The sequence below is a fragment of the Chaetura pelagica genome, unplaced genomic scaffold, assembly GCF_000747805.2.
Source record: "Chaetura pelagica isolate M959 unplaced genomic scaffold, ChaPel_1.0 scaffold171, whole genome shotgun sequence".
Taxonomy (NCBI): domain Eukaryota; kingdom Metazoa; phylum Chordata; class Aves; order Apodiformes; family Apodidae; genus Chaetura; species Chaetura pelagica.
In genome coordinates this window covers 1280170-1295074 of record NW_009952066.1, presented here as the reverse complement: position 1 = coordinate 1295074, position 14905 = coordinate 1280170, and the positions used below count along the sequence as shown (strand labels likewise).

At 40.1% G+C, this 14905-nt stretch overlaps 1 protein-coding gene across 1 annotated transcript in view; it reads right to left on the bottom strand.

Moving 5' to 3' along the window:
• Window positions 1–17: 17 nt before the first annotated feature.
• The window catches only part of LOC104395037 (zinc finger CCCH domain-containing protein 6-like), a 25357-nt gene continuing 10469 nt past the window's right edge, over window positions 18–14905 (bottom strand). The window contains 11 exon segments of the mRNA XM_010004707.1: window positions 18–2545; window positions 3844–4083; window positions 4336–4666; window positions 4668–4863; window positions 5467–5720; window positions 6568–6677; window positions 7223–7334; window positions 8801–8917; window positions 10895–11016; window positions 13022–13277; window positions 14131–14256. Of these exon segments, the coding sequence (XP_010003009.1) occupies window positions 1044–2545; window positions 3844–4083; window positions 4336–4666; window positions 4668–4863; window positions 5467–5720; window positions 6568–6677; window positions 7223–7334; window positions 8801–8917; window positions 10895–11016; window positions 13022–13277; window positions 14131–14256 (3366 nt within the window). The 3' untranslated portion in view covers window positions 18–1043.

Here is a 14905-nt window from a genome sequence, read left to right as displayed (position 1 = left end):
AGGGAACACAGCAAAAACAAGTTTAGTCACCTTCATCCTGCAGACACCTCACTGTTGTCTCCCCAGCACTGAACTAGCTGTCAACATGTCAACATCACAGTCATTACCAGAATTTAACTGTACCCTTTTTAATTTTTTTGTTAAAAATGTCATAAAGACACCATGAATACAAGTACTGCAGTTACATCAATACAAAAAAAGCAATACAAATTAAGCAGCTGAATACAAAAATACATTGAAATACATGAACACCACAATGTAACTTATAGCACTAATCAGAATTGTGTATGCGTGAAAAAATTAAATAAAAACCTTTTGTATTAGACAACTTAGGTATTCTCCACTTTTAACAGTAACTTTCTTCTAGGTATGTACTTCACAATTTCTTCTTTATACAGGATAGAATAAAATACTTTTAAAAGATATGACATTTTTAATCCTCAATATGCGATATAGGTCTCTTTTACACTAAGAATATTGACTGCATGAATAAAAACTGTCAATGTCTTACATCAACTGATCTGAAAAGGAGGATCAATGTGTGCCTTTTACATAATTTCCAAAGGTTTTAAATCCGTTAGTAGGTTTGGCTTGATGCATTGGACAATCCAGGTCAAACAGTGTCTCTCACAGTAATGTACATAATATTGCTTGTATCTATACAATCATACAAATGTGGCAATCATATCTAAATGTTGTTTATGAAAGAGACAGCTCACACATATACAGGTCTTCGGACTTTCTTAATGACTTATTTACAATGAAAGTGCTTTTATCAGCTCTAACACGATACGTGGGGTTGGTTTTGTTGTTTTCTACATGTCAATTATTAGTCTCCCTGAAATTGGAAAAGTATTATATAGAAAATACCACAGCTTTGCAAACACTAAAGCATACTGTATAACTGCATGTGGTTCTGAGATTAGCAGCTGAAAAGTGTTGATAATTATAATTTAAAAATAAATAAAGCAAAGAGGTAAACCAGTTACAAAACAGCAGAAAACTGCAATATTCACAACAGTAAAAAGACTTAAAATCAATTGCTAACAAAACGGTGAAGCAGTTGGATCAAAAGTCTTGAAAACATCTTTTAAGGACTTATCATCTGATTCCCCATTGGGATCGCTATCCTGTGCCTGCATTACCTGTCCCGGCTGCCTGACCTGCCTCGGGTCGCTGTACTGCGGTCGGATTAATCCCGACAAAGCTTGGATGGGGAGATTGTGCACCGCAGGAGCAGCGCTGGAGTGTTTGGCCTGAGATTTACCACTGCTGTTTGCTTTATCCGAAGCACCTTCTGCTGATCCTTCCGTGGTTTTTTCCACATTGGAGGCAGCCTTCTGCGGTGATGAATCTTCTGAGAGGCTGGGTTCATTTTTACCAGAATTTTTCAAAATACTTTTTTTCTGGTTCTCTCCATTCTCTCCTGAACTGGCTGGAGCTGTGTCCAATGTTGAGCTGTGATCTCTTGGATCATACAAGCTAATACCACTGAGGATGGAGCCCGGAGTTCCCAGCCTGACGCCACTGGAGGATAGTTTGGGTGCGTAGGGAGGCAGAGCATCCGGATCAGGTTTAGCCGCCACAGCTTCCGAGGGTTGTGAGGAGCCAGCAGCAGACCTGGTGAGACGGGGGTCGAACTTGGGAGGGTGGGAATCCTTGGCGGCTCCGTGGTGTGCTTCTGCACTTGACAGTCTGTGGAGTCTGGGATCCACGTTTTTCTGTAAGCGAGGGTCTCCTAATTTGCTGGAGCTGCTGGCGTGGGAATCTGCAGAGGGATCCAAATAGCCACCCCTGCCCATTAAGCTGTTTTTGGCCTTTGCAGCCAGGCGTGGGTCAGCCGGCATCGCATTTGGGTGGGGATCGTTTTTCAGATTCCGCAGTTTGTTAAGTCTCTGGTCAGCAATGAGAGGAGGAAGAGGTAAATTGATTGAAGAGACAGGGTCAGGCTTAGGCAAAGGTACGGGGAGTAAGTCTTCAGGCGCCCAGACAATATGCTTAGCAAAGTTTGGTTTCATCAGGGTCACATCCATCTTGATGTGGCTGAACTGCCTAAGCTGAGATCGGGGGTCCCTTAATGTGACACCAGGCAAAGGTTCCAAAGGTATGAGGAAAGCTCGCTCTCTCAGCTCTCTTTCCGAGTCCTCTTCATCATCATCCATCCCTTTCTGCTTGACTTTCACCCCAGTGTGTGCGTGGTGTAGGTCGAGCTTTGCCCCCGCAAGGGATGAGCTGGCATGAGCACCCTCACTGACCTTGTGCATCCTGGGGTCCCGCACGAGCCGTGGGTCCAGAGACGCCGATTCTGAAGGCTTTCTGGGGTTGGACCTTGGAGAAGCCCGAAGTCTGGGGTCAGCAGCCTGAGGCCCTGCACCTTTTTCCTTTGCCAGCCTAGGATCAGTAGGAATACCAAGCATGTGCTGATCTGTGGAATGTTGTTGCCGATTCCTGAAATTTTCGCTTTGTTTCTTCAAGGTTTTTAGTATTGATTTAACACTGCTCCCCTCTTCCTCTTCACTGCTAGAATACCAGTTGACATTGTCATCTGAAAAAAAAAAATAAAAATTATTCAAGCAAATGATCACCGTGGAATACAACACATTTACTCACATAAAGCATGACACCTCAGTAAAATCAAACCAAGCAGACCTGATGTTAAGTCACCAGTCCCTTGTATTATAATTGTATTCTAAAATGACAAAAATCCCTTTCAATGAAGAACTGACGTAACAAAAAAAACAGTAGCTAGTTGAGATACTCCCAAACTGTGCTGCATTCTCTTCAAATATCTCTCTGACTGTTAATCTGGGAAAATAACCTGCTTTCAAATTATGTCTACCATTACTATTAAAAAAAAAAAGCAAAATCTGAGTCTTGATTAAAACTACCTTAACTACAGGATGATAGAACAAAAATGGCACCTTACAGTAGTCTCAAAAACAGATAAACTGGAAATGTGGAATTTGCTAACTTACTACAATCCAAACTGCAAGGTTTTGGGGAGAGGTCAAGATTGAGAAGGGAAGAAATACTAATATTTCATTTTCAAGGATAAATTCTCAACTACCTTCTGCTACTTACTGGTAAGTCCTATCAACACAGCTGTGTGCTCAGGTCCACATCCCACATTCACCTACTCACTGAAGGAGACCAGTGGTCTTTTCTGGCTCATAAGATGAGAAATGAAGGTAAAATGCACCATTGTTCCCACTACCTAATGCACAATAACGCATGTTTCCTCAATACTTCCTGTACCATACAAATACTCAACAACAGGGAGCACCATGTTGATGGAGGTGGCTAACAGGGACACTTTTCCATTACTCTGCCTTCCAAAAGCCCTCCAGATTGGAAGACCAGTCACTCCCAAGTCTTCTCAGCCAGGTGAGAAGTCTTCTGCTCAGAGTAGGTCACTCTGGTTTTGTAAGCAGCCTGAAGGGCTGCACCTCCAGATAGTTGATCAGAATTGTTATTGTCCTTGAAATAATTTGATACAGCGACTGACTTTTGGCCAGAGAGCAGACAGATGCACTTCTGGACACAGAGCCCATGGATTTTAAGAAGCAATTGAGTTATCAACAACAGAACCTTTTAGAAGTACAAACTATATCCAAAAATTATCCACAGCTCTTTTTACTTTGAACTGCAACACAGTCATTAAAGCATATACTAAAATCCAAGAACAAGCTAGAAAAGAAAGCAAAGCTATTCAGCTGAAAATATTTGAGTTGGTACTTGCACACTCCCAATAAATGTGAATGGTAAAGTGATGAAAATCCAAGTCAATAGCCTTACTGCCCACTAACACATGGTCAGTAAGAACTCGTAAAAAATCATCTTTACCTTCATCTTTGCTCATTGCCCTCTGTCCCTGGCTGCTGACAGAGTCTCCATCTCTTTGATGCTTTTGACTAAGTCTTACATAAAGGGCCTTCTGCATTGCTGGAAGAAAATCTGGAACATTAATGGCTGGTTTATGGCCCATGTGGCTACTCATGCAGTCTGACTCGCCTCCACCTTGGTGTGGATCTTGAGCCATGAGATGAGCCTGGTGATCTGTATATTCTCCATGCCATGTCCCATCTGCAGCACAAAAACACCCAGTTAGCAGCTAATCTACAAAAGAAGTAGCAGAACATAAGGCACAATCAACCAAAACTAATGTGACATACTACACAAGTGGAAAGCATCAGCTGAAAAAGCCTATACACTAAAGACATTCCAGGAGGTTTGGCTTTCTATCCCAAAGCTGCTCAGCTTTGGAGTAGTGATATTTTAATAACACATCACTGCAAAGTGCCATCTCAGAGAGCAACAATTTTTAAACGTCCTTACCACCAGAGTTATTAGCTGGCTGGAAGTTATGCACAGCTTGGTGAGAATAGTAATTGTCATAGAAATCAGCAGGGTTCTGGATGGGTTCGTAGTTCATGTTCGGCTGCCGCTCACCAGGCATCTGCTGGTACTGTGGCCCCGGAGGACAATGGTTGTCCCTTGGCATATTCACCATATGTCCTTGAACTCCTGGGGCATTGTAAGATCCGCCCATCCCTGGTGGGGTGAGAGGTGGCCCACTCTGCTGTCCTTGCATAGGCATTCCAGTCTGGTTCTGGGGGCCAAGGAAGCCTGGTGGCACACCCTGCATAGGGGGACTCTGTGTTTTTTTTCATTCCTGGGCCTTGAGGCCCTCCACAGGGATGATGGCCAGGAGAACCTGGGTGCATTGGTGGCCCATTGTGCCCTTGGGACATGCCAGGTCCTGGCCCTGGGCTTGAACCTGGGTTGTACATATGCTGAGAATGGGGATCATTTCCTTGAAATGGCGGTCTCGGTGGGGAGCCGCTGTTATAGAAGGTTGGTGGCCTGGAGGCAAAAGAAAATTAAGAGAATAAAATTTTGCACCTACAAACATCAACAGCCTATTAGCTACCTCCTCCCCTCCCCACTCTTACAGATGTCCATCTGTACTTATTTGATCTTCAGTTGGATAAAAATCTGAAATAAGCAAAATAATTTGGAAAGAGAGTAACTATATACACTACACACACCAGAGCTTGTCTGGAAGTAAAACATTTTTTCAATATTAGCAGATGCAGAACCAGACATCTTCTGCAACTTAGATTTTTAAACATCCCAAACCCAACAGTCTCCATCAGTAGTGTCAATCAGCTCTGGTCAAGAAAAAGCTAATTATAAAGACTTGAGAAGAGAATCAACTTGGCTCACCCTGCAAATGGAGATGGGCAAGGCAAGCACAGAGCCAAAATAAAAGTTGTGGGAGTGACCTTCTGGAAGGTCAAGGCCCAGTAAGTTCTCTTATACGGAAAGCAATTACAAAGGCCAGTATCTGACAGATCAGTAACTTAGCAGTATACTCAGCAGTATATACTTCTGATAGAAACAAAGAGAATTGGTTAAATGCAGCCATGTTTTAAGAAGAGCTCTACACAAACTTCTAAAACCTACTTTTTTCCAATTTTGTGTGCTAAATCCACAGTAGGTTTCACAACTATTTCAAAGAGAGACGGGATTTTCTTATATTCTCCTGAAGGATCTTGGTAATTTTCTATGTCAGACTCAGAAAACGGATATTGCTCTGGCGGGGTTGGCAGAAGTCCAACACCCGGAGGTGGCTTAGGGAGAGGAATTATGCCACGCTTTCTGAGTTCCTCCAGTTCTTTCTCATCTTCATTTTGTGGTTCCTCCTCATTATTCAAAACCTAGAACAAAGCAATGTAGCAAACACTTCATTAACTTTGTAGTATATGCAGTTCAATGTAGCCTTGCACTTTCCATTTAAATATAATTACCTGCTACAATACCATACACATTGACATCAAACTCAGGTAAATTATATATCTATTATTATTAGGTATGTACAACATAGATTCTCAGCCAGGAAGACAATTATTTCTATAGTCAGGAAAGGATGATTTCACACAAGTCCATTTCCTTCAAACAGGAATTTTAAGTGCTGGAAGTTGAAGGACTTATTCTAAGATTCATAATATTTCATTCTAAGATTCATCATGTTTCTAGTGTTAAATTCAGGTCACTTCTCTGTTAAGGCCTGTTGGAGAGTAACCAGAGAGAGACACGAATATCCTACTTAACACAAAGGCCAGGATTTCATGAATCATTCAGAGGAGGCACCTCATTCCTTTCTCCACCCTGAGAGCAGAAGTCAGTCAGATGATATCTAACTTCTAGGCAACTAAAGGCAGACAACAGAAAAGCCACACTTCTTGTTATGGAGTACACGAAGATTTCCACAGAAAATTACTTTTAAAAAACTTAATGGGCAAAAGCTTGAGTTTTGAAAATAAGTCTGATATGCCTAAAAAAACACCTGAATAACTGATGGCAAAATGGGAATTCCTGGCACTGAGCCTGGTCAGAGACCAACTGTGCTAAAGAGAACCCCAGGGAAGCTTAACGTTGTTACTGTTGAGCATCACACTCCCCAAAACCCCACTAAAATGTCTAGCTCCACACACACACAGCCCCCTCACCCACCCTGTGATTTCTAGCAACAAACCTTGTGGTTACAGACGATAAAGTGCTCACCTTATCCAATAGCTCTTTTGTTTCTGCAGTCAGGGGAGCATGAGAAAATTTGCACTTATCTCCTTGATAGCATTTTGCTCCTGTGTGGTAGAACTTGCAAGGGAATTCATGTAAGCAATGTGTTAAGGATTGCTAACAAAGGCTGAGTTCTAGTTTGCGCTGTTTGGCAAGTTTGTAACATTCAGCTGACAGCTATCTTCCATTCTTCACCAGTACTTAATCTTTCCAAACTAGTAGCTTAAGAATTTTGAAAGCTAATATCCAATTCACCTCCTACTTCCATTTAATGCCCTACTATCGATTACCTTACTGTGGCCTTAATATTATTTGTGACTTGATTCTAAAATAGAACCAAATACAAGTCCTTTACAATAAACAAGAACAGATCAGGGTTTTAAGAGTTTGTGGACAAATACAATTAACTTCAAGAAGTTTTATCTTTTAAAACATTGAAAATCCTTAAAAGCTAAAAACAAACTATTAATTTTATACGTACTTTCTCCTCCTAAGTATTTTAGCAAAAAAAAAAATCTCGTAGTAAACCTACATAGTCTTTGACATAGTCTCGTAAGTAAATAACACACGTGTTAAAAATCACATCAATAAAGAGTAAATTCAAGCTTTCTGTTTAATTAAAATATTTTTTAAAGGATATTGTGTAAATAAATGCAGTTCTCTCCTTTGGTGCAGTAACCCTGTATGTAAAACTTGCAGATTTCCTTTTTCTTTTCAATCTCTGCATCATGATCAAATTTACACTGCTCTCCCTATAAATAAAAACAAGAAAAAACATGATAAATCTGAAATGCTGAGTAATTTCACTTCTTATTTAAAGAAAAACATCCTCCTTAGCCGAATTTAAACTTTTTAACTTTACTAACAGAGAACTGTATTATAAGCCTGTCCCTAAAAATTGAACAGTGGGTCTGGACACAGAGGAACAATTCCTGAATCAGGATTCAATAAGGAATAAATGCAGTAGTCACAGAAAACAAGCTGGCCTTACAGTACTAGTCCTCTCCTTTGTCTCCACCTAGTAATCTGCATTCAAAAGGTATTTAAACAACTACTTTACTGAAAGTATTTTCAATATAAGTAATTATGCACTTATCAGAAAACCTGATTCTGTTTTAAGGTTGTGTGGGAGAACTTGTCCAACAAGCAAAGCATTAAGGTTCTTCCATGTAGGAAAAACAGAGTCCAAATAAAAATATCAACCATATCAAGTTACACATTGGGATTACTTTGCTGTAGAGGTCTTTGCATATTTTTTATTTATTTTCAAGAAAAATACACTAAGTGCTCTTTCAGCCACTTGTTTTGAAACTGAAGGTGGCAGCAGATACTCATCTCAGTCAGCATGGCATACAAAAACACATAAAAGCAGCAACAAATGCACTATTTTCAGTTCCCTCCGGGTTTGGGAAAAAAGCATACTACTTTTCAGCCTAACTTTGACCATTTGAAAAAGAAACAGAAAATCTTCTATCTCTAAAAACACAGGGGAACCAAACAGAAATTATGCACTCACTTACTCAAGAAGCATGCAGCTTTTCTCAAGTGTGTTTTCTAACTGACTGAACTAGTTTCACATCAAAGGATTCAACTCCACGGCAGCAGAAGCTTCAAAAGGAAGCAACAGCAATTTTTTTTAATGGAATAAGAGACTGTCTTTCTAGGGCTTTTGCTTGGCAGCTGACTGCTCTGAATAGCATTCTCTTCTTTCTGCTGCCTTCCACTTGCTGGCTGAAGGAAGATGATTCTTTGGGTAGGGGAACCATTACTACAACCACACTTGTTTACTTCAGGGAGAGAAATAATGTAGCATAATTAGAAGTTCCTTCAGTGTTTCAAAATTAGCAGTAGCACATACAAAATAAATAAGCTAATACATTCAGAAGCCATTGCCTATTTACACATTCCACCCTTGTAGGATCTGTATGGTTACAAATGATACATGGTCAGTGTAAGTTTATAATACTATCACATTTTTTCTATATACACTAGTAAGCAAAGACAATAACTTTTAATAGAATTTGTCATAATTCAAAATGCGTAACAGCAGGGGAGATTTTCCACAGGTATTTCTGTTGCCATTTATCTACAAATATATAAAACATTAAAAATCAAAACACTGAGTTTTAACATACAAGTTTCCTCTGCATCATCTGAAGCCCAAAAGACCAGAGCATCTTGCCCCGTCCTCACACCCACAGACACAGGACATAATTACCTTAATACATCTCCCTTCAAGGAAATATTTACAAATTTGTTTGCCTTTGTGTTCCACTGTATGCTGATTTATGAACTCCTGACTCATATTAACCCATTTCTTCACTGGTTTGCCATCCTGTAAGAAAAATGAACAGCCTACTGATGCTTACTTATTAAACAGAGTTGCAAAAATATTAGAGCATACTTGATGCACTAATTACACCAAAATGTGCTTAATTACAACATGATTTAACTTCTTAAAATTATTATATCCACAAAGTAAACACACATATTTTTTCAGGTGCTTTAATACAGACTCTTTCTTATAAATGCAATCAAATCAGGAACTTCTTACTTTACAACAGACACAAATGGCACCCCTGCAGACAGCCAGGAGTTGAGTAACCATCCAGGCTTCCAGGCCACCATCCTAACCACAAGGCTCTACTTTGCCAATCCTTCCCTTCTACATGTTTCGCACGCAATTGTTATCTCCAGCTTATCTATCTTTTCTCCCATTAGAAGAAAAATAACCTGTTTATAATGTGAGGCCAAGAAGAGAGGAAGTAAAGAATTGTTCCCTCTTATAAACTGATTCCCATTTTCACATAAATTAGCAGGGACCCAAGAGCTGAGTAGGAACTTCTGAAATGGAATGGATGTGGTCCTCCATGGTCACCACACTGAATCATGGGCACACACGACCACCAGCACATCAAGCTTCTGGTCTCGTTTTGCTTGGCAAATTAAGCAATGTCACAAAACTTAAACACTAAGTCATTTTTTGACACTGAGAAGCAGAAATCTTTGAGCTAGAAATGCCTCTCCTGGCTCAGTCAAGATCCATTTTCTACTCTGAACACATTAACTTCAGAGAAATCTCAGCTGCTTCAAACAAAGCAGCTTTGAATCTAATAACTGACCTTCAAGGTTAACACAAGTATCACATGAACATGATGCTCCAAATATCTCTGGGAGGACTGCAAACCTGACCATCCCATGCCACAAAGCACTTGAAACAATGGCCCAAGGAAGGTTCAAACACTCCCACCGTGTCCCTCAGAATCCCTGTGCATCACTGTGCAGCTCAGAAGCCTCAGTGGTTACCCCTCTACACCAGGTAGCTCAGCACCGGCATCACACAATTCATTATTTCGCTGCAGCCAGGAGCCCAGCTTTTTGTTTTCGGCCTGCTGGGACCTGCCTGCAGCTGCCTCCACCCCTCCTCAAGACTTGGGAGACAGAGCTGGAGGACAGGGCACGGTTTGCAGCCACAGCAAGAAATCTGACAAACAAGGCATCATCCTAACAGATCCAATGGCTGCCCTCTTCCCTACCATGTCCAGGGCAGGGAGAGGAAAATCTGATCAGTACCACCCAGGAGCCCCAGAGATTGAAGCCAGCTGGAGAACACAGGAAAAAATTAATGTGGCTGAATCACATGTTGCCACATTAGCAATAAGCCAATCATGTGCCTTCTCAAGGGCAGGAGGGAACACAGCCACAGACATTTTAGTTGCAGTGTATAGACTTTAGTGTAATTTGGCTTACATAATGTTCTTCAGTCACAGATAGATTTGATCCATTGTTTTTCATTTAAATGAAGACTAGAGCAATAAATGTACACACACCGTGACAATACTGAACACTATTTTCTCTAATTCTTGTGCAAAGAAGTACTAAATGAAAGCCAACGCCATGTAAACTTCCAATTCCACACAGTCACAGCTATGGAAAGAGAAGGAGAATTCTTCATGATTCAGATGGGAACTAGAAAAAGCTGTGAAGGTGTCAATTTGCTGTGCTGAAAACTCTGTGATGAACTAACAGTAGCAAACCACCTTATTTCAGACACAGTTAACACTGAAGTCCATGCACCACTCAAACCCAAAGCTCATACACCACTTTCGTATTTCCAAGAAAAACAAGCAAACTGTATGCTGGCTTAAGTTATCAATTATACTTTGTACACCAAGTGTTGGAAAATTCTAATAATTTTCTCAATAAGAAAAGAAAGTTTAAATAGATGTATTTTTAAACACTCTTCTGCTAAAGCAAAGTATCCAGTCCTTTGAAATAGCTACATTAGGAACTCAACTTTAATTCCACATACCTCATGAAAGCCATCAGATCCTTTATTACCCCCTCTTCCCCTTCCACGATCTTTACGCTTCAACTTCTTTTGCATTCCACGTCCTCGACCAACATTGTAATTACCACCTCTCTGAGAAATACCTGAAAAACAGCAGTGACCTCTTTTAAAAAATTACCTCAGAATGTGAAGAAAAATGGTTATCTACTGACATCAGCTACAGACAAACCTAACAAACTACCTACCTTTTTGCAATCTGAACTCCTAAATACCATCTTGAATCTCAAGTTGGCAAGTGCAACCACACCAGCCCCTTGTTATTCTGCACAACTGCTTGCTCTTTGAAAAGCTCTTCAAATCAATAGCAGCCTGACAGACCGCATATAAAATTAATCTTGTTCCAAGGAGCATCTCACAATCAGAAGCACAGACATGCAATTTCTAACCGGCCCAAACACCTGAAATACTTTGTGCGATTTGGACACTTCCTGAACACAGAACTAACCAGCAAAATTAACACTTGGGTGCATGTTTCATTGTCACAATGTCAAAGAAATCCAAGATCATAACCTAAGACAATATGACAGAATAGCTTTAAGTATAAAAATGTTCAATGGTAACTGCTGGGAAGCCCCAAGAGGGCAATTATCCAGCTACCAGCACAACAGCAGGAGTCCTGATCTCAACTAAAACCACTGAGACAGAGTATCTGCCTTCTCAGCAATTTAAAACCAAAGGAAAGCAGTTCAGATGTCCTGTGGACATCACACCCACTTCAGACACTCAGCAGCCACTGAGGTTATCTCTGGTAACTTGCAGACAAAGACTTTTAAGCATTATTACTGAGCAGCACATGAAAAGTAATTTTTGCCTCAGCTAAAAAGATTTTGCCAGTCTTTTGCCAATTTATTTTATTGTGAACCAAAACAGAGTGCAATAAATCTTCACTGTAGTAAATGGAAGACAGTTTAGTACCTTTGTGTAACACATGGTACCTTCCTGAGAAATAGAAAAGTGTTCATGCTGTCATACAAAATCCTGCTCTGATCTTGCCTGGGAGACAAACTTTTAGCTACGATTAAAGGGAGAAAAATCTGCAAATTGAATCAATGGCTTCTCTAAAATGAGAATTTGCTGTCATAGAATCTCAGAATCGTTTGGTTTGGAAGGGACCTTAAAGATTGTCTAGTTCCAACCCCCCAGCATGGGCAGGGGTACCTCCCACAAAAAAAAGGCCCAAGAACAAGTATTTATGGGTGGTACATGAGCCACCCTCTGTCAATGGTACACACTGGCTCCACTGCCTGAGTTCCCACACCCCTGGGCAGTACAGAGAAACACAAGAGGCCCAGGGAGTCAAAGACCCATCATGCAGAGGCTAGAGATGTCAGCTGGCTCCAACAATTGCATAACGGTGAAGAAACCATCAGACACCAAATTAAAGGTGCAAACAAGAATGTTTCCATAACTTGCTTTACATAAGCAAGGCATGAAATAAGGTGAGTAGGACTATTTCAGGAATGTATTGCTTAAGGGGAATATTTTTTCACCACCATTTATATTGGACCAGCTTTCAATGCAAGAAAAGTTGTGAAAAATAGGATACTGGCATACTTGTAGGGCACACTAATAAAAACTTCCAGGCATCTATAAACATTTCTAGGTACTTTATTTGGGGATGGGGGGGCTAATACAGATTTTGGAATTGGCACATTTACATTCCTTTCCCCAATCAAGTTTCATTTCAGACTTTCATAATCTATACCAGAAAGTCGCTTTACAGCCCTGTGATTTCTTACTCAAGCAGCTACACAACAAAGACCTTGTATTTTTAACAGGGTTTCATTTCTTTATTTACTACACACACATTACCCAACACTGGATCTTTTCCTTCAATATATGCATCAGTGTGACCATGTGACATTATACCTTCCGAAAGAGCAGCATTAGCACTTAAGGATGCTTGGAAGCTCATGGGAAAGCCACCAGTGGCAGCTTGCTTCACTCCACTCTCAAGACAAACACAGAATGAGAGACTAGTTTGGGTTGGAAGGGATCTTAGAGATTGGCTAGCAACATCCTGAAATGATGCATGATACAACTGCTGCCACCATCCATTACTACAGTTAATGATTCAAATTATCTTACCTTTCTGGATCCCTTTCATCCCCTGTTTTTTCACTGGTTCTTTCGAGAATGGAGATCCTAAATCAGTACTGGAGGTCTCTTTAGCTTGCCTGTATTGTTTAAGCTGATCAGCAAAATCTTCATCCTTTTCTTCCTCGTTATAATTACCAAAGTTTTCATCACTGTAATGACTATAGTCGTCATACTCTTTACTTTTAATATTTTTTTTATGTTGCATTTTCTGTGAACTCATGTAATTTCCTGATACGTGTCCATGCTGTATGAAAGGGATTGCATTGTTCAGAAGCAACTCAGTACTGAAAAAAAAACATCCCTCCAAACTGCTCTACAAAACTAATTGTTTTCACCATTTTACTGTCATGCTGTCTGTCAGATTTGCCCAAACAAGCACTGATAATAAGCAGTGAAAATCCACCATTTATTAAAAATCAGTACTTTTGATTCTGAATGCATCAAAATAGCAAAAAGGACAAAAAAAGAACAGCATCAGCATCTATACTCCAGGAAATTTTTCAGTGGGGTTGACAAAGCACTTTAACGTATGCAGTTCTAAGTACTACTTACATGAACTATGATTAAAATAGATTTTTTCCATTCATGCGTCCTTACAGTTACAATCTCGGACACACATGGAACAACCTACCCTGTCTCACTCAGTCTAGATTAAATACTGCTTACAACCACTCATAAGCCAGCACTGTCCCTTCTCTAATTCCTGCAGACAGGATCTTCCGTTTCTTAATAAACTGGGCTAGAGGAGCCCAGGAAAGGTTTCTAGAATGGTTGCAGGCTGCAAGTCTCCTCTCCTCGGAAGCACAAGAGTTTCACCAAGCCTCTAGTTGTTCTATCACAGCTCTAGAGAACAGCGTTCTATTTCCCACAGTGGTCTCAGGAAGGCTATCAAAATGCACAGACTGAGAAAAGCCAGGACAAATTGAACTATCAGAAAGCAGAATCACCTCTAGATATTTAAAGGTGGCTTTTCAAGAGCTGTTTCCTCTTAGTACAGTCTAGCTCGACTCAACCTTCAAACACTGCAGCATTGACATTTGCATCCTTTACATTACACCTAAATAAAGACACGAAAAATCAGTTTAAAAAAATACTACCTGACTGAATGAAGAATCATAATCTCTGTATGAAGAGCTGCTGCTCTTTTTATGTGGTCTTTCTGTACGCTCAATATCAGAGTCATGGCTGTAGTCTGAACTGTCATCACTGGAAGGGGAGTTATGCTGAAAAAAAGAAGAAAATAGTTGTTGCTATATAATACATATGTTGATATGTAATTCTCTGTGTAACTGGCCTGCTGTCTATGTACTTAAAGGAAGCATTAGCCCAATAGATGAAAATATTTTCTTGATTCTCACAAACCTCTGCTGCTGGGGGAACTAAAGCATACTTTCTGATGACCCACTCTTTTTATCAGAGAAAGATCTGATCCGATGAGGCTTCTGAGTGTAAACACTGTGGGCTGTGTGGTTTCTCTGAGTTACACCAGCTTCCTACAGGTCTCTCTGAGCCCTGCTCCTCTGAGGCAGAGCACGGATGCTGCTGGAAGGCTAACAAATCTGGAAGATGATTAGAAACTTGCATATGTCCACAAAAATTATTAGCATTCTGTCATTTTCTGTGGGGAGAAAACCCAGCATTACTGTATTATACCTGGTTTTTTTAGATGGATTGTTTTGCAGAAAATTTAGAGGGGAACCATGTAAGAATCCTGTATTTCTATTACTTTTAGAAAAGGACTCTTGGGTTTAAATTTCTAGGATAAAATTTTGTGAATCACTTGATTTGAAATCCATTAAAATATATATTAGACACATTATCTTAATTAACTTTACTGAAGAATTTGCATAACTACCCTGAAATATTTTCTTT